General features: G+C 36.5%; 1 protein-coding gene across 1 annotated transcript in view; it reads right to left on the bottom strand.

Moving 5' to 3' along the window:
• The window catches only part of PRKAA2 (protein kinase AMP-activated catalytic subunit alpha 2), a 59,262-nt gene that overhangs the window by 18,612 nt on the left and 18,137 nt on the right, over window positions 1-22,513 (bottom strand). Inside the window, exons 2-4 of the mRNA XM_028513080.2 lie at window positions 16,252-16,393; window positions 1,198-1,291; window positions 491-635 (exon numbers count right to left, since the gene is read on the bottom strand). Of these exons, the coding sequence (XP_028368881.1) occupies window positions 491-635; window positions 1,198-1,291; window positions 16,252-16,393 (381 nt within the window). The remainder of the gene's footprint in view (window positions 1-490; window positions 636-1,197; window positions 1,292-16,251; window positions 16,394-22,513) is intronic.

The raw sequence follows: 22,513 nt of genomic DNA, 5'->3' as shown, positions 1-22,513 counted from the left end.
AGATTGAATGCGTTTACCTTGACACTTACCTAGCCCTGTAACTTCTCTAGAAGTATCTGCTGTATTTTAAATTTTTATTCTTTTCTTTCTTTTTATTGAATTTATTGAGATAACACTGGTTAATAAAATTATACAGGTTTCAGGTGTACAATTCTATAATACATCATCTGTATATTACATTGTATGCTCATTGCCCAGAGTCAAGTCTCCTTCCATCACCATTTATGCCCCCTTTACCTCTTCCACCTCCCCCATTCCCCTTTCTCTCTGGCGATCACCACATTGTTGTCTGTGTCCATAAAGGGTTGTTTTTTTTTTAAGCATGTTTAAATAAACAGAACCAGCTAATGAGAAGACTGTGCAACTAATCCCTTTTCATAGTACAGGATTTACAATGTTGAAATGGAAAGTTCTTAGTTCTATAAGCATTGTTACTGACACACTTTCGAAAGGCAGCTAGTAAATTTCTGAACAGCTCTGAGCTACATACCAAAATCAGCTATCTTGGCATTCATGTGAGCGTCCAATAGCACATTCTCTGGTTTCAGGTCCCGGTGAACAACCATATGCCTGTGACAGTAATCCACACCAGACAGGATCTGCTGAAAGAGCCGCCTGGCTTCCATCTCTTCAACCTATCAATGTAAAACAAGCTGCACTAAAAATATTTGGGACATCTACATAGCAAGAGTTTCAGTTTCAAAATCAGCCTAAATATAACTGAGTAAGCTCATTAGATTGGGCTAGAATTTGCAGCAAATCAAACCAAAAGCTTTCATTTAAAGCTCAACATGTCAAGCAACAGGTTTTTCTTTGCTGGTAGACAGTAATATTTAATTTTCAATTAATATTACTAAATGTGACAAGTCTTAGGGAACCAACAAGAAAAACAACCCAAAATAGAACTTACATTAAAGGGCTAAGAAAGAAAATAACTGAAGCTTCAGTATGATGTTAGGGAACAGATTTTTCATTTTGAGAAGCACAGACATCACATTAGCAATTAAGTGGAACTTAGTCCCTGAAATCAGTGTTTCCAAAGCTGTACTTTTTAAGAAAGAAAATATGTCTAATAGCCTGCATGTATAGTTGGGCATTATTCCTGAAGCAACCCCAACTTTAAAAATATCTTGTGGTTTGCTATTTCCCACTACTTCCCTTTTTTTCAGCTTAGGAATTTTAAATAGTGTTACTCACCCGTCCATGTTTACAGATGTAGTCAAATAATTCACCTCCGGACACATATTCCATTACCATAAAAAAGTCTGTTGGAGTGCTGATCACCTGGTATCTTTTTTGTAAATAAGAAAAAAATAATTTAAAAAATGTTACTGTAACCAAAATCAACCTTTATATCTATTCTTGCCACAACTTCAAATTCTGGTGTTTTACAATATATATTAAAATGGCAACAAATTTATCTTATCAAAATGATCAGAGACCTATAAACATAGAGCTTAACAAAATTCAACTACTTTCTGAGGCCTGTATAGACTTTTCTCCAGCTTCTTCCTTTTATGTTTACAAATATCTTTAAAATCCTTCAATCTTCAACAACTAAGTATTAATTTTCCACTTAAATAAAAACTTGTTTACAGCATATGGAGATCAGGTGTAATATATATTTAAACATAAGTAAAAAGTATTCTTGGAAAGGTTAAATGATACCATAGGGATATAATTAACAAATTCCAGAAAGTAGACAAATTATTTGACCCTTTATTCAACAACTAAATCACAAGAAAAAAGAAGAAAGAGGGAAAGCTATAGATTTAAAGTAATTCAAAAAACATACTGACCATTTATACTGCATACACTTGTTTTGATTCTGACTCAAACAAACGGACTTTAAAAACCATTTACAAATGATCAAGAACGTCTTGTCCTGGCCAGATAGCTCATTTGATTAGAGCACTGTCCCAACATGCAAGGTTGCAGGTTCGATCCCCAGTCAGGGCACATACAAGAATCAACCAATGAATGCATAAATAAGTGGAACAACAAATCGATGTTTCTGTCTGTCTCCCTCTTCTTCTCTCTCACTAAAATCAATTAAAAAAAAACATGTTTAAAGAAAAAGTCTGAATACAGACTGGGTAATATTAACTTTTAGGTGTTATAATAAACTGTGCTTAAGTTATGAAAATGTTTAAAAATTGTCTTTATTTCTAAGTAGATACTAAAAAAACTGCAGGCTAAATACGTAGTATTTAGAATTTGCTTCAAAATAATGTAGGATGGGAGAAGTAGAAGAAAGTGGATAAAACAATCCACTGACAACTGTTGAAGCTGAATGAAAGAGATGAGGTGTCCACACTTTACTTTGTATATATTTTAAAAATTCCACAATAAAAATTAAATAGATGTATGTATTAAAATTAATTATTTTATTGGTATTCAAAGCTAGGCACATTAAAAAATAACAAAGAACCTGACAGAAAACTGTACTTGAACAATTTAAAAAAAAGAACCTCAGCTTTATATGACAAAATAAAAATTTTCCTAAAAATTACAACTTCCCCCACATGCAAAATTTTATAAAAACAAACATGTGAAAACAAGTTCAACATAATAACTAATGTTTTAACTGAAGGTTGCATTTAATACCTATAAATGAACAACTATTCTTTTTAAAGTAGGTTTGCTTTGTTTATAAAGGATTATCTATAATCTGGTTGATAGTGAGCAACATCTAATTTATACTAAGTTACTATCTAAGGCCACTAAGTATAGTTGTGTAGTTTTTGCATGGCTTAAAGGCAGCCAAGTAAGAGCTGAAAAGTGGTCCAGATGCCACCCTTCAAGCAGTACACCTTGACACAGGATGTGTCAGAAGCAGAGGAACTTTTGGTAATAAGTCCACCCGATGGGCACCTTTTATTAAAGTGCACAAAGTCAAATACTATTCTCTATTAAAGAGTAGGGGGAAGTGGCCAGGAAGTTCATGATATAACTACATACTATACATTAAGGGAAGACATATCATATACAAACACTTGAAAAAGTAAAATATTAAAGCTATGGCACTGCAAATGATAGATATTTTACAATAAATGTTTCTAATAGCAATTTCCAGTAGTAAGCAGTCATTGAGATTAAAAATGACAAGGTACCCCCACTTCATATAAAATAAACTAGTATTACTGAGGAATATAATGTTGAGACTATTTCAAATGAGGTATGGAAAGGGAATTTTACGGAAAACTCTAGAAGCCATCCTAAAAGCCAACTCTAAATATAGCCATACTAACAAGCACTAAACTCTAATGGAATAAAATGAATAGTGTAAAGCAGAAGTACCTATGTCTCCGAGCTGTAAGATAATCTGATTTATTAACAAATTCTCAGTCTCTTTTCTGCTCTGTCCATCTCTGGGGCATAAGAGAAAAGGGATGAAATGCTACTAAATTGAGTTGCTGATTCCTCCATGTACATCACAGGTCTTCAATAGATACGTTTGGATTTAACTATTTCATGAAATGCCTACCTCTACAGTAACCACTGTCCACAGCAAAGGCCAATCTAGAGTAGTGAAAACCAGAGCTAACGTTACTGAGCACTCGCTATGTACCAGACACTGAGCACTTAATGGTCACACTTCATATTTACTCAGTACCTACTCACTTGTATTATACTCAGTGAGGTCAATAGCTCCTCCCTGTGCTTCTGGAGACCACAATCTATGCAAAGATGGGCATTAAGCAAGCATTTTTCTCAAAATATGAATCTGTTCTTTAGGAGATTCCTAATTAGAAATCCTCTAGGGTTCCCATGGCTCCTAGGTCCTGAATTAATCAGGCCTCTGCCTATCTCTACAGTTCCGTGTCAGCTGTGACTCCCACCGCTAGCGTACACTATTTCTTTTATTTATAGTCATGCTACACTTCCTCCTGCCACAGCCACATCTGTTTCTGCTAACCTAAATCCTATACCATGACCTACAGGTACTCCCCCTTTTAACTGGTTATGAGTTATCCTTTAGATCTCAGCTTAAACGTCACTTCTGAAATCTAGATTAAGTCCTTTTTGCCCTCACACAAACAACTCAGCTTCAGAGTATGCACCTCAATTTTTAATTATACATTTATGATGGTGACCATTAGATTAATGAATGAGTACACACCCAGCCAAGTATCTGTAACACAGTAGATATTTAAATAAATATATGAATTACCACCTTAATCTGAGACTGAATAATATGAAAAATTACAGTAAAATTACCACAAAACCTTCAGTAATAAAATTTCAGTTAATCAGAATAAGGTAGAGATAAAGGGAAACATGATTTTTAAAAGGAAAGGTCCTAAAAAAACAGCTTTATTTCAAGGATTTTGTGGAAAAAAGCAAATTCTAGGATATGTTCTAAGCCTGGCCAGAGTAGGCCCAATCTTTTTCCCCTCTGAAGTAATTCGCAACAGAAGCATTATAAGAAATTCAGTCATGATAGCCCTGGCTGGTGTGGCTCAGTGGATGGACTGAGCACCGGCCTGCAAACCAAAGGGTTGATGGTTCGATTCCCAGTCAAGGCACATGCCTGGGTTGTGGTCCAGGTCCCCAGTAGGGGATGCATGAGAGGCAATCACACATTGATGTTTCTCTCCCTCTTTCTCCTCTTCTTCCCCTCTTCTCTCTTGAAAAATAAATATTTTTAAGAAACAGAAAGAAAACAAAACAAAAAAATTCAGTCATGAGCCCTGGCTGGCGTAGCTCAGTGGATTGAGCACGGGCTGCGAACCAAAGTATCGCGGGTTCGATTCCCAGTCAGGGCACATGCCTGGGTTGCAGGCCATGGCCCCTAGCAACCACACATTGATGTTTCTCTCTCTCTCTCCCTCTCTCTCTCCCTCTCTCTCTCTCTCTCTCTCCCCTTCCCTTCCCTCTCTAAAAATAAATAAATACAGTAAAATCTTTTTTAAAAAATTCAGTCATGAATCACTAATACAATAGAAAACGAATGTGCTTTAGAAAATATTTTTAGAAATACTATTTCTAATTAAGAAAAAAAAATCAAGCATCCAGAAAAACCTGAAGCATTCTCCAGGTGGCCAAGAAATGTGGGCACATTTCTGGCAATATCCATTTAATAGTATATAAAACTCACACAAAAAACTTTCTAAAGTTAAACAAAAATCAACATTCATGAGTATACCTTTTTGATGGTTACAGCTATAGAGATTTTAAAATATTCTTTATATAGCAATATACACAAAATAATACTTTAATTAGAACTCAGTTATAAAGAAATAAAATGATCATCCTTCATGTGCCATAAGTTCATGGCACTTATTTTGATTAGTCCACTTATTTTGATTAGTTCTGTTTTTATTTATTATTTTAATAATACAAATATCTACAAAACCATCACCCAAACAAAGCACCAGGACCTTTGCAATACCTTCCATCTAACCCAGAGGTGTCAAACTCTTTTTCACTGAGGTCACATCAGCCTCACAGTTGCCTTGAAAGGGCCAAATGTAATTTTAGGACTGTATAAATGTAACAACTCCTTTAACAATTAAGCGAGAGCTCAGCGCTGCCACCAGGTAGAAACAAGGTGCCGGGCCAGATAAAACACGGTGGAGGGCCGGATTCGGCCTTCTGTTTGCCACCTGTGCTCTGACCCTGCAGTAGTCGCCCTCCCATATACTGCTCGTGCTCACCCACGGGAAACACCATCCTGAAACCCTGTTCATCCTCCCCTCGTTCTCGTTTATCATGTTATTTATGTATCTACAAATGTGTGTCTGTGCATCACTCTTCCTTTCATAGTGTTATTTCTATAACTACATATATGGGTATGTGTATCACTCTCCTTTCACATATATGTAAAGTACATATTCATATGTGTACTGTTATTTTAATTTTTTTTAGCTTTTAAAAACGGTATCATTCTATATATAATATTTTGGGACTTGTTTTATTGAGATTCATCCACATCTTTTTTTGTTTGCTATAGTTATTTGATTTCAATTGTATAATATTCCTTTGTACTTATTCACTTAACTCTCCTCCCAATGGAGAGGCAATGTATTCATCCAATCTACCACTAAAGGGTATTAAGGCTGTTTCCACAATTTTGCTATTATAAACAGGACTGCTGTGAATATTCCTATACATGGCAAGATTTTCTGTTTGATCTATACCTGTGAGTGAAATTGCTAAGTCATAGTTAATATGAATGTTCAATTGTAGGAGATAATGCCGACTGTTTTCCAAACAAATTTTAAAAACACTAAAATATTTAAGAGGCTGTAGATTTATATATTCTCCAGACACCATACACATTTGTTATGAAATGCTTACTTGTGCCTGTTGCCCATTTTTACTAAATTACTCGTGTTTTTATTATTTATGTGTAACATAGAAATCTCTATTTTCTGTAACATTCTATAGTATAATTAATATGTTCAGGTTAACTTTATAAAAGTATATATTTTCAATCAATTCACATTGAATTTGGCTTTCATTTTCTCTGTAAATAGGTCTGTATGTAGTTCTAAAGGATAGTAACTAAAAAAAATGTATACATACACAATAGTGTTATCATGTATAAATTTAACATACAAAGATATCAAATACTTAAATAGGTTTCTTGATTAGCTTATAATGCTTTTTGTTTTTATATTTTTTTTGAATTAGGATTCAGATACAATCCACACAATGCATTTGGCTGATATGTACCTTATGTTTCTTTTCATTTACAGATTGCTCCTCCATCTGTTTTCTTTGTTCTTTTTCTTGCCTCCTTTTGTTGAAGAAACCACTCACATCCTTGGTGATCTCATCTGGTCTTAGGGCTTTAAATATCTCAAATACCATCTATATGATGACTTCTGAATTAATCTCTAGTTTACATCGCTCCCCTTTATGTCAGGCTCACATATTCAAGAGCCTTGTATGTCTGTCTGGATGTCTAATAAGCACCTTAGTTCCATAAAATCAAAATCAAATTATTGATACTACCCCTCAACACCTCAGCTCAAACTTCTTTCTCTTACAAACTTCTTCACTTCAGTTAATGGCAACTCCATTTCTCTCATTTGCCCAAGATAGCCCTGGAGTCATCCCTGACTCTCCTTTCACAATCTACATCTAATCTGTCAGTGAATGCTGGTATCTCTACCTGGAAATTAGATAGAGAATTTACTTATTTCTCAATACCTTTCACGCAATGCTCTGTTCCAAGCCACCATCTCTTTTACCCAGAATACTGCAATTAACTTCTATCTGGTTTCTGTGCTTCAAGGGAAGTCAGATTATATCATACTTCTGATCTAAACTTTGCAGTGGCTTCCAATCTTACAGTAAAAACCAAAGTCTTTACAATGACTCACATAATCCGGCTCCCTTTTATGTCTCGGAAATCATCTCTTACTCCAATTCCCCCCCCAGATCACTCTGCTCCCTGGATCTCTGGCCTGTAGGAATTCCCTTCCCAGAGCCTTTGTATGTGCTGTTCCCTCCATCTGTTGTTTTCCTTCTTCGGGTGTCTGCACGGCATATTCCCTCACCTCTATGCTGACATACATGGTGTTTTACTAGTGCAGGGTTTACGGTCCCTCTCCTCACTGCACTCCATAGCAGCAGAAATTTTGTTTTCATGTTTTTGTTTAATGATATATCCCCAATGCCTAAATGGTGCTATTTGTTGAACAAATGGATCAATAAGCTAACTTTCTGGCTTTATTTTCCTCCACTTCTTTACATATACTCTGTGCATCAGCCAAACCAGACCACATGTTCCTAACACACAAAATGCTTCACACTTTCATCCTCTCATCCTTGCCTTCCTTCTAGAGCCACCAGGACCCTGACTACATGCCATTTCTGTGTATGTGCTACAAGCAATTATTAACACCTGACTGCTATGCTAAGTGCTAGAAAGATGAAGATGACACTTGAAATCTCCATTTAGATGTCTACTAGCATGGCTAAAACAGTACCCTTAATGTTCACACGTAGCCCAGTATGACTCTCCTCCATTCCTCTATCTCACAAAATGGCATTATCATCACTACCTTTTGGGTTGGCCAAAAAGTCTGTTTAGTTTTTTCTGTAAATTAACACACACATTTTTCACTTTCAAGAATAAACTTTATTGATTTGGGTATTTTGAGTATGTCAGCTATCTCCCCTGTGATATAATGTTGATTTTTCTCAATTAATATCTTGATTTGATCTCTCTGAACTTCAACTGGTCTACCTGACTGTGTGGCATCGTCCAGCAACAAATCTGCATGAAACTTCACAAACCACTTTTGATAAGTTCAATCAATCACTGCACCTCCTCCATATACTGCACAAAGCTTTTTTGTTTCCCGTTTTTACCTTTCTTGAAATAATAAAACAAAATATGCCAAAAATGTTGGTTTTCTTCCATCTTTAATATTAAAATGGCTACACAAAAATTCACCAATTTTAAAAAGATTTTTTTAGTCCACACAGATATGACAGCTGTCACAATACAACCTAACAAAACTGTTTTGAATGAAGTTAAAGACAAGTAGGTGCTACTAGAACCATCTTACAGAAACAACCAAAGGAACTTTTTATCCAACTCATAGTTACTCAAGCCACAACCCCAAATCCCAGTTGCTCATGGGGGAAAAAAGGGATTCCTTCCTTTCTTTTCCTCAGCAAATCATTAGTTCTACCTCCAAAATATGTACTGAATCCATCAATTTATTTTGATCTAGACCAGTGCTGTCAAACAGACCTTTCTGCAGTGACAGAAATCTTATGTATTTTCTCTGTCCAGCATAATAGCCCCTAGCCATATGTGGCTATGAAGCACTTGAAATGTGGCTACTCTGACAAGTGAACTAAATTTTAAATTTTAATTAATTTAAACTTATGCCACATGTGGCTAGTGACCACTGTATTAGGCAGCACAAATCTGGACTATGATTTTGGTTAAAGCTACCATAATCTCTCAGCTGATGTACAGTAATAGCTCCCCAACTAGTCTCTTTGGTCCCACTTCTGCCTTCATATCCATTCTGCGCACAGTCTATCACGTCACTCCCCCAACTCCCTGGAAGCTTCCCTTTAGAACAAGTTCAAACCTCCCAGCAAGGCCTTCAAGACACTACAACATCTGGTCCATGCCTACTCTTCGATCTCAGGAACTACCTCTCTTCCCCTCATTCACTCCACTCCCAACATTATAGAAATCTTTTTCCTCGAGCAGTTAAAATTTGCTTCACCCCATTGAGGCTACTGCTCCCCTTGCTTTGTCAACACTGTCCCAGATGTTCAAATGGCTAGGTCTTTACCATCCTTTAGGTGTTAGCTCATACCTTACCTCCTCAGTGAGGCCTTCCCCACAACCTAAACCTACATTAGCACTTTTTCCCTTCCTAATTACACTCTATGACAGTACTGTGAACCCTGAAGACTTAGAAAGGCTCCTGGTGGCTACCTGGGCTGGGAAAAAGCAAGAAGAGCCTATCAGCCATTTCTGCACAGGGACCTCTCATGCCAACTACACTTCACTGAGGAGCCTCTGTGTGGCTAGACTGCCTGCCTGCTCCGTATATCCGCCGTCTGAGCCACCCCTTATAAAAGAGTTCTTGGAGTCCTATTTCAACCAATGGGCCTGAGGCTTTCCCCATCCAACTGGAGGTGCATAGCTCTGACAAACCAGAGTGGCTCTGTTCTGACCAATCAGGGTCCAGGACGGAAACTTCTGTCTCTATAAGCCAGTTGCCCTCTTGCTGGTAGAAAGCACTTTCCACCAAAGGCTGAAGACTGTATTTCCCAAGCTGTGGCTGAAACACTGTTTTCACAGCAGCCACACTGTAGCACCGCTGAGCCGTTCCACAGCAGTGCTGCTTTCACAACCATGATGTATTACCGTCGAGCTGTTTGCATTAAATAATGTTTCTTCCTTCACCAGACCCCAAACAGGGGATTCCTGTTGGCATTTAAATTGGCACCAATGACCATCAGTTGACAGTCCCATGTTTCATTCTCTCCATAGTACTTATCACAGCTTAATATTATTAATTTGTTTATTATCTTGAACTGCTAGAAACGGCCAGAACATAAACTCCACAAGAGCAAAGACCTTGTCTGTCTTTCACCATTGTACCCCCAGTGCCTAGAACAGTACCCATCCGATAGCAGGTAGTCAATAAAATTCTATTGCAAACGAATGAACAAAAGAAAATAGCTCCTGCTCCTAAAGAATTCAGCCTTATGGGAAATACTAACAAGAAAATGAGACGTTAGAACATAATTATGTCAAGGGCTTTGGAAAAGCTGAATGCTGGGTGCTGTGGGAGCAGAGAAGATGAAACCTAATGTAGCCTTAAGGAATAAAGTAGGTTTTTAGAGATCAGGGTATTTAAAAGCTGAAACCTAAGTGACAAGTTGGAATTGGAGCCTAGGGGGTGGGGGATGTGGGTAAAGTTTTCTAAGTTCAGGTAACGGCTGACCTGTAATAAGCAAGAGAAGATGGTGACCTTACAGTGAGAGCAGAAGGAAATGAACAAATTCAAGGACACTGAGGCAAAAGAGTTGGCAGAACTTTAAGATTAAGGGATGAGGGAAGATAAAAATGATGGTTAACTTTAGGCTCAGAAAATTGTGAGAAAGGTATCTTCGTTCATTTAAAAGCAAGAACAATAAGAAAAACAGAAAGAGGAGTAAGGGAGTAAGTCTGGGAGAGAAAGAAAAGTTCCACTTAGTTTCAGATGACTTTGTGATGTCAGATTGAAATTATCCAATAAACAGTTCGATAAGTGTGCTCAGAGTTCAGGAGAAATAATGGCGCAGAAACATAGATTTGGAAATCCTTAGCATACAGATGACAAATGATGCTCAGAAAATCACAAGAAATCAGAAGCTGAAATATTTACATCAATATTTAATGGCCAGGCAGATAAAGAAGGGCCCTTAAAAGAAAGCCTTAAGAAGAGGCAAAATTAAAAGAAAAAAAAAACCATAAAACTGTAATGTAATAGAAACCCGGAACTACAACATTTCAAGGTGGTGGTGGAGAACAATGTTAAAAACATGTCTATAGGTTGATTAAGATAAAGACTAAAGAAAGCGGACAAAAGCATCACTACCAAATTAGGAAGTATTGATCTTTTGATCAGTTAAAATAGTTTCCCTAAGAACTACTGGGGAAAGAAAGACAAGGATAAGTATTAATCCAATAAATTTTAGTTCATGGGAAAATTTGGAGTTTCCTTTCAATCCTGCTTACACCTCTTAATTTTCTCCTAGTGGTGTGCCCCACTCAATTTGAGTTAATAAAGAAACCGTGAAATAAATACCCTTCATTCTTGGTATTCAGCTTTGAAACTTTCTTGCTAATTCTAGAGGCCCACTCTGTAACAAGGAAACTATTCTTGGCAGCTAGTTCAAGAACGCACAAAACAAACAAAACTACTGAAAGGATCAGGTCTCTCTCTTTGTTTAAATCACTAACATTATGAGAAGCTATGTCAACAACTTTGTTCTGTAGCAAGAATACAGGAGAGTGTTCTATTTTTTTTTAATTCAGATCCATAATTAATGAGGAAATGTGGCTGAATGGATTAAGCTCAAGGCAACATTTAAACATCAAATTTCCTCCGACAATTACTTTGTGAACAACCCTGAGAACATTCTATAACCCCTGCAACAAAACAAAATAGCAAATAATTAAATAATTCTAAACCAGAATGAGATAGTCAAACCAAAATTAAACAATTACAAATAATTATAAAAATTGAGGCAAGAAAACACTGGTTGGTATGTCATCAAAAATAAATTGTCATGACAACTGCAACTGCTTACTAACAAAATCTGGTTTGTGTTCGTAAGAACATCACAAAAACTAGGACTCGTGCTCTAAATGGGTAAAATTTCCTTGGGATTTTTCAAGGTTGGCATTCTCAGTGATGAGGTCAAGAAACAAGATAAAAACAGATTTCTCTCCCTTCTCCACTCTCACTTTGGCATGTGATACTTTTAGTCTGGCTTCCTAGCTTTCTCCTTTTATAGGAAGTAGCCACTCTGTAAGGAAGAGCAGAAAGACATAGCTCAGAAGTCACTCAGTAACTAGAATAAAGTCATTAATAACATGGGAGTCAAAAGCACATATGAACTATTTCAGACAACTACCCAGAATCATCCAAGAGAATCGGAATCAGCTCATAGGTTGCCAATTGGTGCTTTGGGCCAATGCACATCATACACTAGGCATTATACCACTGCGAACACTTCTAACCCTCAAATAACACTACGAGGTAATGGGGTTCCTTAACTTTAAAATGGGGGCACCATTTTAAAGTTGAAACGAAGAACAGGCGAGGTGAGTGGCTGAGCTTATAGGTTGTATTTTAGTTCTTATGATAATCTTAAAAATCCTGTATAGACATATTCTGGATCATGTAGAATATAGGTCCTAGATGATAACCTTATAATTGAGTATTGCCATGCAGTTTCAGGAGCCTCATTTCTTGTCTATGTATATGATTGAGTGCACGCCAACTGAAAATCAAATGACACTGAAGCTTACAGTTAGAATGAGGCTCCATGGCAGTAGTTGAGAACTTTGTCATCACAGGTTACCCAATGGCACGCCAAACCCAAGAAAAGCTTTCTCTGAACAGTCAGGGGCATACTCATATGCTGTTGTTAAGATGCACTGAAGGGACCCCATCATTGAACACACAAATTTGCAAGAGTTCACTAGCAATACATATAACTAGTGCTAGTAAAGACTAAATGCATGTTCCAAATCCCAGCAATAATAGGGTTGGCCCTGTTTTAAAGATTTTAAAAATGCTACGTCACTAGTTTCCTAATGTTTCTTCTATCTTTACACTTAGTAACTTTAAATAACAAAAATGTATTTTCTTATAGTTTTATAAGTTGGAAGTCTGATACCTGTCTCATTGAGCTAAAATTAGTGTGTCAGGAGGGCTGCATTGCCTTCTGGAAGCTCTAGGGGAAAATGAGTTTCCTTGTATTCTCCAACTTTCAGAGACCACCTGCATTCCTGTCTCATGGCCCCCTTCCTCTGTCTTCAAAGCCAAAATCTTTTCACATTTTATCCCTCTGACCTTGCTTCCATCTAAAACCTCTATGACTCTTTTGACTCCATCTCTTACTTTCAAGGACCATTGGATTCCATTAATTAGCAACCTTAAATCTGTGACTAAAAAGGGGTTTTACGGAAAGTAACCTCATCAGGTAATCTGATCATAAATTCCTAACTGGGCAGATCACAGTGAGCAGTCATGCCCCAGGCATATAACTTCTTTAGCAAAAGGCTCATCTTTGCCTCCTCAAGTAAGCCTTATCTATTGTTCCTGCACATTTAGGGCTATACACCTTTGAAATACCCCTTTTCAAACCTCTCCTTCTAAAGAATGACCACTCTCAAGAGAACACACAGCTTTACTGTAATCCAATCCCTGCCTTGCTTTCTCCCACCTTCACATAATCTTCCTTACTTAACCTAATCTTTTTAACCCTCCTTAATCTCAAATGCATAAAAGAAACAGCAAACTGTTATTCTCAGAAGCATTTCTCTCAGTCTGTTGAGCTCTTGCTTCTAGGAGTATCCTCTGATTCAAATTTTTATAAAAATTCTCTACCGGTGTAGACATTCTTACACTGATAAACCTATAACTTGATTTTCCTGTCACGTAATGTAGCATAGTCACAGGTTCTGGGATTAGGATGCCTCGGGGGCCATTATTCACCTACCACAGCTACTATGCTGGCCTTGCTTTGAGGTAGAAACAGTGTGATTACAGGGTTATCAGGATGTCCCCCATTAACACTGACATCAAAGACTGTGCAGTAACAATGTTAAAACTAAATATAATTTCTGATTATAATGAACTAGGAAACAAAGTCTTAAAGATATTAAGACTGCTTTGTTTTTAGGAGTGCACTTATATAAACAGGCTTTCTTTGCCATGGTATTATTTGAAACAAAATAAAAATAGAGTATTGGACCTCCTTCTACTAGTTCTACTATTTAACTAACAGTGATTTAGTTTTGCAAAACACCATTATTTGTCACATTATACTATAGACACTACTTGGAATTTCACTGAATTCACTGTTTTACTTGCATCTAAATTGTGAATTTATTTTGGTTCCATAATTGTGTCAAAGCTATAAAAGTATGGCGTTTATACTGAGTTCTTGTTTCTGTATATTAAAGTAACAGTTTAATAACAGGGATACATTCTGAAAATGCTTTCATTACGCTACTTTGTCCTTGTACAAATATCATAGAGTGCACTTACAAAAATCTAGCTGGTATTGCCTACTATGCACCTAGGCTATATGATAAAATAAAGCTTATTGCTCCTAGGCTACAAACCTGTTCAGCATTATAAAATGCTGAACACTGAACACTATAATCAAATTGTAACACAGTAAGTATTTGTGTACCTAAACAGAAAAGGTACAGTAAAAATATGGAATAAAAATGGTATACCTGTATTGGACACTTCTTATCATGAAAGGAGCTTATGGGACTGAAAGTTGCTCAGGGGAGTGAGTGAGTGAGTGTGCATGAGTGTGAAGGCCTAGGACATTACTGTACACTACTGCAGACTTTATAAACTCAGTCCAACAGCCAGCCCCCCTCGCTCCCTTCCAACAGAGTCGGCAACAGAACATCAAAGCTGTTAATGCTGCTTCAGGAACAGGGATGTGGGTTGGAGTAACCGGAGATATCAAGGAGAAACTAGCTGGGTGAGGCATAGATCACCATAAAAATGACTGTAAGGAGGAGGGAAAGATGGCCTGAGGACCAGCAGGAATCAGAAATCAAATGAAGGGACTGACCTGGCAATGTGATTCTGGGAAACCCATTTTAGAGCAGTGGTCAGATAATACTTGTTAAGGTAGCTCCTGTGACCTGTGTCTTTGCACAGGATCTGAGGTCCTTCACAAGCAATGTACAACAGTGTGCTCTGAAGCCATCAAGCTAGACCTGGAAAGGCCGTAGCAACCTCTGAATATGGACTGTTGAGGGGAGCAGGCACCTCTGTGCTGAAAGGTCAGTGGCTGACTGACTGGGATGTAATAATGTGTGCGCTCAAAATCGAGGTGCCGTGAGTGAGAAGGACTCTACTGCCAATCCCCACAGATATTACTCCTGTCAGAAAAAACAAAATTCCTCCTGAACAACCTATCTTCCATTTCTTACAGGAAATTCAGCTCCATTATAATCTTATGAGACCAACATAGTATACATGTTCCATTGGTCAAACCAGGAAGCCACAAAATTATTTTTCCTTTAAGAGAGATTTATATAACTCTCAAATTTTGTGAAGGCTGGGGTACAGAAGTAGATATTAACAGCGTGGAATTTGGAATCAGGTATGAACCCAACTACCAGCCCTGGACAGTTGCTGATACTCTTATGCAATATCCTTACCTACAAAATGAAGGTAATAATATGTAATAATACCTACAGGCTTATCATGAAGATGAAATGAAATTTTATATGTAAAATGCTCAATATAGTTTCTAGCCAGGGTCAGGTACTTAATAAGTAACATTAATATTTATTTTATAAAATTGTATCCAAACTTTAAGACAAAAAACAGGCAATTATCAGTGTTTAGCATATCATATTTTTTCAGTAAATATTAAACTACAACTTCTAACAACGATTTAAAGGAATAATGTTGTATATTTAATGTCTGAATTTTCTATGGGTCTAGTTGATTTTAAATTAACTTTCAATTTTATTAATTAGCTTATTTCTTAATCTCTGATATTTACTTATCTTTTAACTTTGCAACTTGTCTTATTCCCCCAAAATTCATTTGCCTTCCTAAGATCTTTATTATCAGTGATTAAAGTAACATTGAGGTTTTGCAAATAATATATTTTGATGCATAATCTTTAAGAGTTACTTTTTACGTTTCCCAAAAAGAAAATACCCTGATATGTTAATGAAAATTATCAAAAAACATTACAAAATGAATCTAGGAATATCAAAGCCCTAAAAGAACTCTGAAGTGACTATCAGAGGTAAGAGTCAACTTCCGAGGCTGCGCTCATCACTTGAAAACAGCACCAGTTTTGAAATCGTAACTTTAATTCTACATCAAAAGTATGCAGAAAAAAAATTGATAGAAGTTAAATAAATTAACCCATGCTCAATATAAATATAAAAAGAAGTCTTTTATAAAAGGTTAAAGATAAATTATTTGTAAATTCATAAATAATATCTCAAGACAATTTTTCCTTTGTTTTATCAGGTACAAAAATACTTACAGTTTGATAATATGAGGATGACGAAAAAGTTTTAGATTTTGAATTTCCCGTTTTATTTTTCCAACAACATCTAAACTGCGGATCTTCTGTCTATTTAAGATTTTAACTGCCACTTTATGGCCTGTCAACTGATGTTCACCAACTAAAAAAAGAAAAAGAAAAAAACTGCTGTCACAGCAACATAATCATTTATTCATACTTCCTTCCACTGTAACACCAAGTTTCATTACTCATATACACCAACTTTATATCATTTATTTCACAGAACTGAAGTTATCTCTCTTCACTCCGTCTCTTCCACTGGAGCATGCACTCCTTGAAGACAGAAACTGTATCTTAGTTTCCTCACTATCTAGCACTGAGATGTTCACACTAGTTGTGAAAAGGATTACTAAATTCTGTATTTCTAAATAAAAATATAACCACATTTGGAACACCTTGGACAGAACAGAATTTACAATGTTTTGTTAATCTCTTTATTTCTCTTCTTCTGGTTAATGCCAGTCATTGTATTATAGAAGAATATATGATTTCTATAAACTTAAAAACTTGTAACTAGTTTTCATTACTATTTCCTCAGGAAATTCACATATAGCCCTTTTTTGGCCTTTTCCATAAAGCTTTCCCCTATTGGAAGAAATCCAACATTTGTTTTACCCCTTATTTGTTGGAATCTCTACTCCTTTCAAACTCTCATAGTATACTTATAAAGCTCATGTATCATCATTTTTAGACTATTATAAATATATGTTTTTAATTTTTTTCTTTTATTGATTCTAGAGAGAGGGGAAGGGAAGGTGAAAGACAAGGAGAAAAACATGGATCAGTTGCCTCTTTCTTGCACACACCCTGACTGGGGACCAAACCTGCAACCCTGGCATGTGCTCTGACTGGGAATTGAACCCACAACCTTTTGGTTTGCAGGACAATGTCCAACCAACTGAACCACACTGGACAGTGCTAAATATTTGTGTTTTTGACAAATCATATAACATGAGCTACTAGTTCATATCTCCTTTGAATGAGACAGTAAGTATTCATCTGAAACTCCCAGGAATTACATACCACAGTATTTCCTGCATTCCCAATTCTAAATAAACATGTTGCATTAAATGAAATAGTCGTTTCCTTTTCATATAACATATTCATAATACCTAGACTACTAGGGATACTGTTCAGATTTAAAAAAAAAATCCCTTGTGCCCTGGCTGGTGCAGCTCAGTAGTTGAGTACCAGCCTGCAAATCAAAGAGTTGCTGGTTCAATTTCCAGTCAGGGCACATGCCTGGGTTGCAGCCCAGGTCCCCAGTAGGGGGCATGCGAGAGGCAACCACACATTGATGTTTCTCTCCCTCTCTCTCTCTTTCCTTTGCCCTCTCTAAAAACTAAAATAAATAAAATCTTTAAAAAAAGAAATCCTTCATTTGAGGAAGAAATATTTGAGCCCCCCTCTCCTATGTCCTGCAATTTCTATTCTAAGCTTTCACAATTCTCTTCATAACACCTACCCCCTACCCCCTTTCATTTCTCCAGGAAAAAATGTAGTCATGAGGAGTGATTTCCTGTATCTTGAATGAAGGCTTATGTATATCCACACCCTGCTCTCCTCCAGCCTCAGAGATGTTTTGGCCCCCCTCCTGTTCAAGGCCAATCTGATCAACCTATGCCTTTGAATCACATCTTTTTCTTCTCTAATAGTTCCTTCCCCCAAATCTTCCATTTACTTTGTATCTTCCTATAGTTTCCAAGATCTGTCTCACCAAAATTTCTGAAAACAGTAGTCTGCATTTATTGTCTTTCTCTTCCTCCCCTATCGCCATGCCTACATTCACTATCTGGCTTCTGCCTCCACTCTTCTACTAAAACCAAAGCGTCACAAAAGACTTATTAATTCTCAAGTTATTTATTCTTTTCAGTTCTCAGATTACTGTGCAGTTGACCCTTGAACATGGATTTGAACTGTGTGGGTCCACTTATACACAGGGGTTTTTTTTCTATAAATACTGTAAATAAATGTAAATAAAAACCCCTTCTCTTAGATTTTCTTAACATTTTATAGCTTACTTTACTATAAGAAATAGAGTATATTGTTTATGTAAAATACAAAATATATTAAAATACTGTTTATGTTATTGGCAAGGCTTCCAGGCAACAGTAGTTAAGTTTGGGGGAAGTCAAAAGTTCTATGTGGATTTTCAACTAAGCAAGGGGCCAGCAACCTAACCCCCACGTTGTTCAAGGGTCAACTGTAATTTCTGTTACACTGGACGACACTGGTCACTCTCTCTTTCTGGTGGCTCTGCTCTCTCCTTATTAACCTACTAACTCTCAGATGGTCTCTTTCATGGCCTGTGCCTATTCTTTAAAGATTAGTGTCCCCAGGTTTCTAACCTGGTCCAAGGTAGATCCTTAAAAGTTATCTTACTCTCCCCTCATAGTATTAATTACCACCCATATGGCAATGACTATGCCCCCTCTTGAAATTCATTTATTTCAAGATTCGCATCCAACCCATGCCTCAAATTCGACATGTTTGAAACTAAGCTCGGCACTATCCTCCACTTCCTCCACCAAACCTATGTCCTTTATTTCACTTGGTCACACAGCCTATATGCTAGAGACCAAGGAGTCACACGACATTCTCCCCTAAATATTTCTTGGAGTCAAGTTTCAAATCATTATTACAAATATGGAAACGACAATGACATTTATTAAGTGTTTATTATATACTTAGCATTATTCTAAGTGCTAAATGCCCAGCCCTCTCAACCCCATAACTTATACTATTACCCTTGACTGTACAGATTGAGAACCCAGAGGCACAGAGAAGTTAAATAAAAACCCATCCAAGCTGACGCAGTAAGTGGTAGCACAACAGGTGATCTCAAATGGTCTGACTTCAGTTCACATGTAGCATGTTTAACCACAACATAATGACGTCACCAGTCAGAGCAATCCAAGTATGAAAGGGGCTAACCTGGGAAGAACTGAGTTTCTTGTGACACTGGAGATTATTTTGACGTGTATAACTTTTCAAGTAACAAATTATCTCAAAATCATTAATAAAGATTGAAAGTTACTTTCCCTACATATAAAATAAACAAGATGGAAAAAGTTCAAGCAACCTCACTTACTAATATTACAAAACATGTTTCCAGGATGCCAGAAAAACACTGTTGATTTCAGGGACTTTCTACTCAAATAAGATAACCTAAATGGTTTGTTGATGCCTGCATTGTTTATTACTAACCTTTGGGAATTTTATAATACTCATACATTTGTCGGGGTGGCCTAACAAGTATGTCTCTCTCCTGAAATCCCTGATAGCATCAATAAAAGTAACCAGTGCTGCAATTTCCTCATCTATACAATGGGGGAAAAAAAGAGTTTAATTCTTCCGTTCCCATTACAGAATCAAAATTACTGTATACTGAGAATATATAGAGTCTGGCGGAAGTCACATCTGCTTGAGGGTGGCAGTGTGGTTGGCAGGGTGATATTATGGATATAATAGTTGTTTTAATTAAACATTTCACCTGAAATGTCATATGCTATGCTTGAGTGTGATATTGTTATGTTACAGAATTACATGCTTATAATTTTAAAATAAAGGTTTTGTAATAAAAAGGGGCATTATTTGTGCCAGGCTCTGTATGTCATCTTTCCAGATCAAAGAAGTAAGACCAAGGACTCTATCAGCTGAATAGACAAATGTTTGTTTGTTTTTTACTGTCATCCAAGGACATGTTTTTACTGATTTGAGAGAGAGAGAGAGAAACACCAATGTGAGAGAAGTATCAATTGGTTGCCTCCAGTACACACCCCAACCAGGGATCGAATCCCAACTTAAGTATGTGCCCTAACAAGGAATGAAACTCACAACCTTCTGGTGTACAGGGAGGAAGGGGAATGGGGGAAGGAGAGGGCAGAGGGGATGCTCCAACCAACTGAGCCTCCTGGCCAGGGCCAGTGTTTGCTTTTTAAAGACATATGCACCAAAAAGTGACTGATTTCACTCAGAAAATAATATAATGATAAAGTATTATAAAGTATTACTTTGTCAACAAATTTGATAAAGTTGCAGGATACAAAAATCAATATACAAAAACAAGCTGAATTTCTTTCTACATGCTAACAAAACTATCAGAAAGAGAAATTAAGAAAATAATCCCATCTACAACTGCATAAAAAAATAAAATACTTAGAAATAAATTTAACCAAGGAAGTGAAAGATCTATACACTAAAAGCTATAAAACAGGGGGGAAATGGAGACAACTGTGCTTGAACAATAAATAAATAAATAAATAAATAAGGGAGGGAGGGAGGATGGAAGGAAGGCTATAAAGCACTGATGAAAGAAATTAAAGATGACAAATAAAGGAAAGATATTCTGTGCCCATCAATGGGAAGAACATTGTGAAAATGTGCATGCTATCCAATGCAACCTACAGATTTAATGCAATCCCTATCAAAACTCCAGCCCTGGCTGGTGTGGCTCATTAGACTGAGCATTGGCCTACGAACCACAGCATCACTAGTTCAATTCCCAGTCAGGGCACATGCCTGGGTTGCAGGTCAGATCCCCAGTAGGGGGCGTGTGAGAGGCAACAACACATTGATGTTTCTCTCCCTCTCTTTCTCCCTTTCTTTCTGTCTAAAAATAAAATAAAATCTTTTTTTAAAAAAACTCCAATGTCATTTTTCACAGAAAAAGGAAAAAAAATCCTGAATCTTGTATGGAACCACATAAGATCCTGAACAGCCAAAGCAATCTTTTGAAAGAAGAACAAAGGTAGAGGCATAATACTTCCTGATTTTAAACAATAATACAAAGATACAGTAATCAAAACAGTATGATACTGACATGAAAACAGTCACATAGGTCAATGGAATAGAGAGCCCAGAGATAAACCCATGTATATATAATCATTTAATTTACAACATAGTAGTCAAAAATATACAATTGGGAAAGGACAGTCTGTTCAATAAATGGTGGTGGAAAAACTGGACAGCTACATACAAAAGAATGAAACTAAACCCTCATCTTACATGTTACATAAAAATCAACTCTAAATGGATTAAAAACTTAAAGTGTAAGACCTGAAACCATAGAAATTGTAGAAGAAAACAGAGGGGGTAAGCTCCTTCACATTGGTCTTGGCAATGATTTTTTAAAATTTGACAGCAAAAGCAAAGGCAACAAAGTGAAAATAAACAAGTGGGACTAAATCAAACTAACAAACTACACAGCAAATGAAACCATTTAACACAATAAAAAGACAACCTACCTACTGAATGGGGGAAAATATCTGCAAATCATACATCTAATAAGGGGCTAATAGCCAAAATACATAATGAATTTACACACATCAATAGCAAAACAACAACAAAGAAACTCCTAATAAACAATGGGCAAAGAAACTGAATAAACATTTTATTTTTTAAAGAAGACATACAAACGCTCAACATGTACAACTCATTGTCAGGGAAATGCAAATCAAAACCAAAATGAGACATCACCTCACACCTGTTAGAATGGCTATCTTAAAAAACAAACAAACAAACAAACAAACAAGAAATAAGTATTGGAAAAGATGTGGGGAAAAGGAAACCCTCATACACCATTGGTAGGAATGTAAATTAGTGCAGCCACTGTGGAAAAGAATACAGAGGTTCCTTAAAAAAATATAAACAGATCTAACATAAGATCCAGCAATCCCACTTCTAGATGGCTACTGAAAGGACATGAAAACAGGATATCAAAAAAAATATCTATACTCCATATTCACTGCAACATCATTCACAATAGCCAAGACATGGAAACTATCTAAGTGTCCATCAACAAATGAATAAATAAAGAAGATGTGGTATATACATATACAATAGACTATTCAGTTATAAGAAAGAAGGAAACCCTGTTTGCAACAATATGGATGGACCTTGAGGGCATTATACTAAGTGAAACAAGCCAGATAGCGAGAGACAAATACTGTATGTTATAAATGTGTATATAAACATATATAAATGTGGAATCTTAAAAAAAAGTCAAATTTTCACAGAAACAAAATCAAAAAGTGGTTGCCAGGGGTGATGGAATGGGGAAAATAGGGAGAGGTTGGTAAAAAGGCATAAACTTTCAGCTGTAGGATAAATAAGATCTGAGGATCTAATGTAAACATGGTGACTACAGTTGATAACACTTTATTGTATAGTAATTAAAATTTGATAAACGAGTAGAAAATATTCTCACTATATATATATA

This window comes from Phyllostomus discolor, chromosome 5, assembly GCF_004126475.2.
Source record: "Phyllostomus discolor isolate MPI-MPIP mPhyDis1 chromosome 5, mPhyDis1.pri.v3, whole genome shotgun sequence".
Taxonomy (NCBI): domain Eukaryota; kingdom Metazoa; phylum Chordata; class Mammalia; order Chiroptera; family Phyllostomidae; genus Phyllostomus; species Phyllostomus discolor.
Note: the sequence above shows the minus strand (reverse complement) of the source record. Positions and strands in the feature narration are given on the sequence as shown.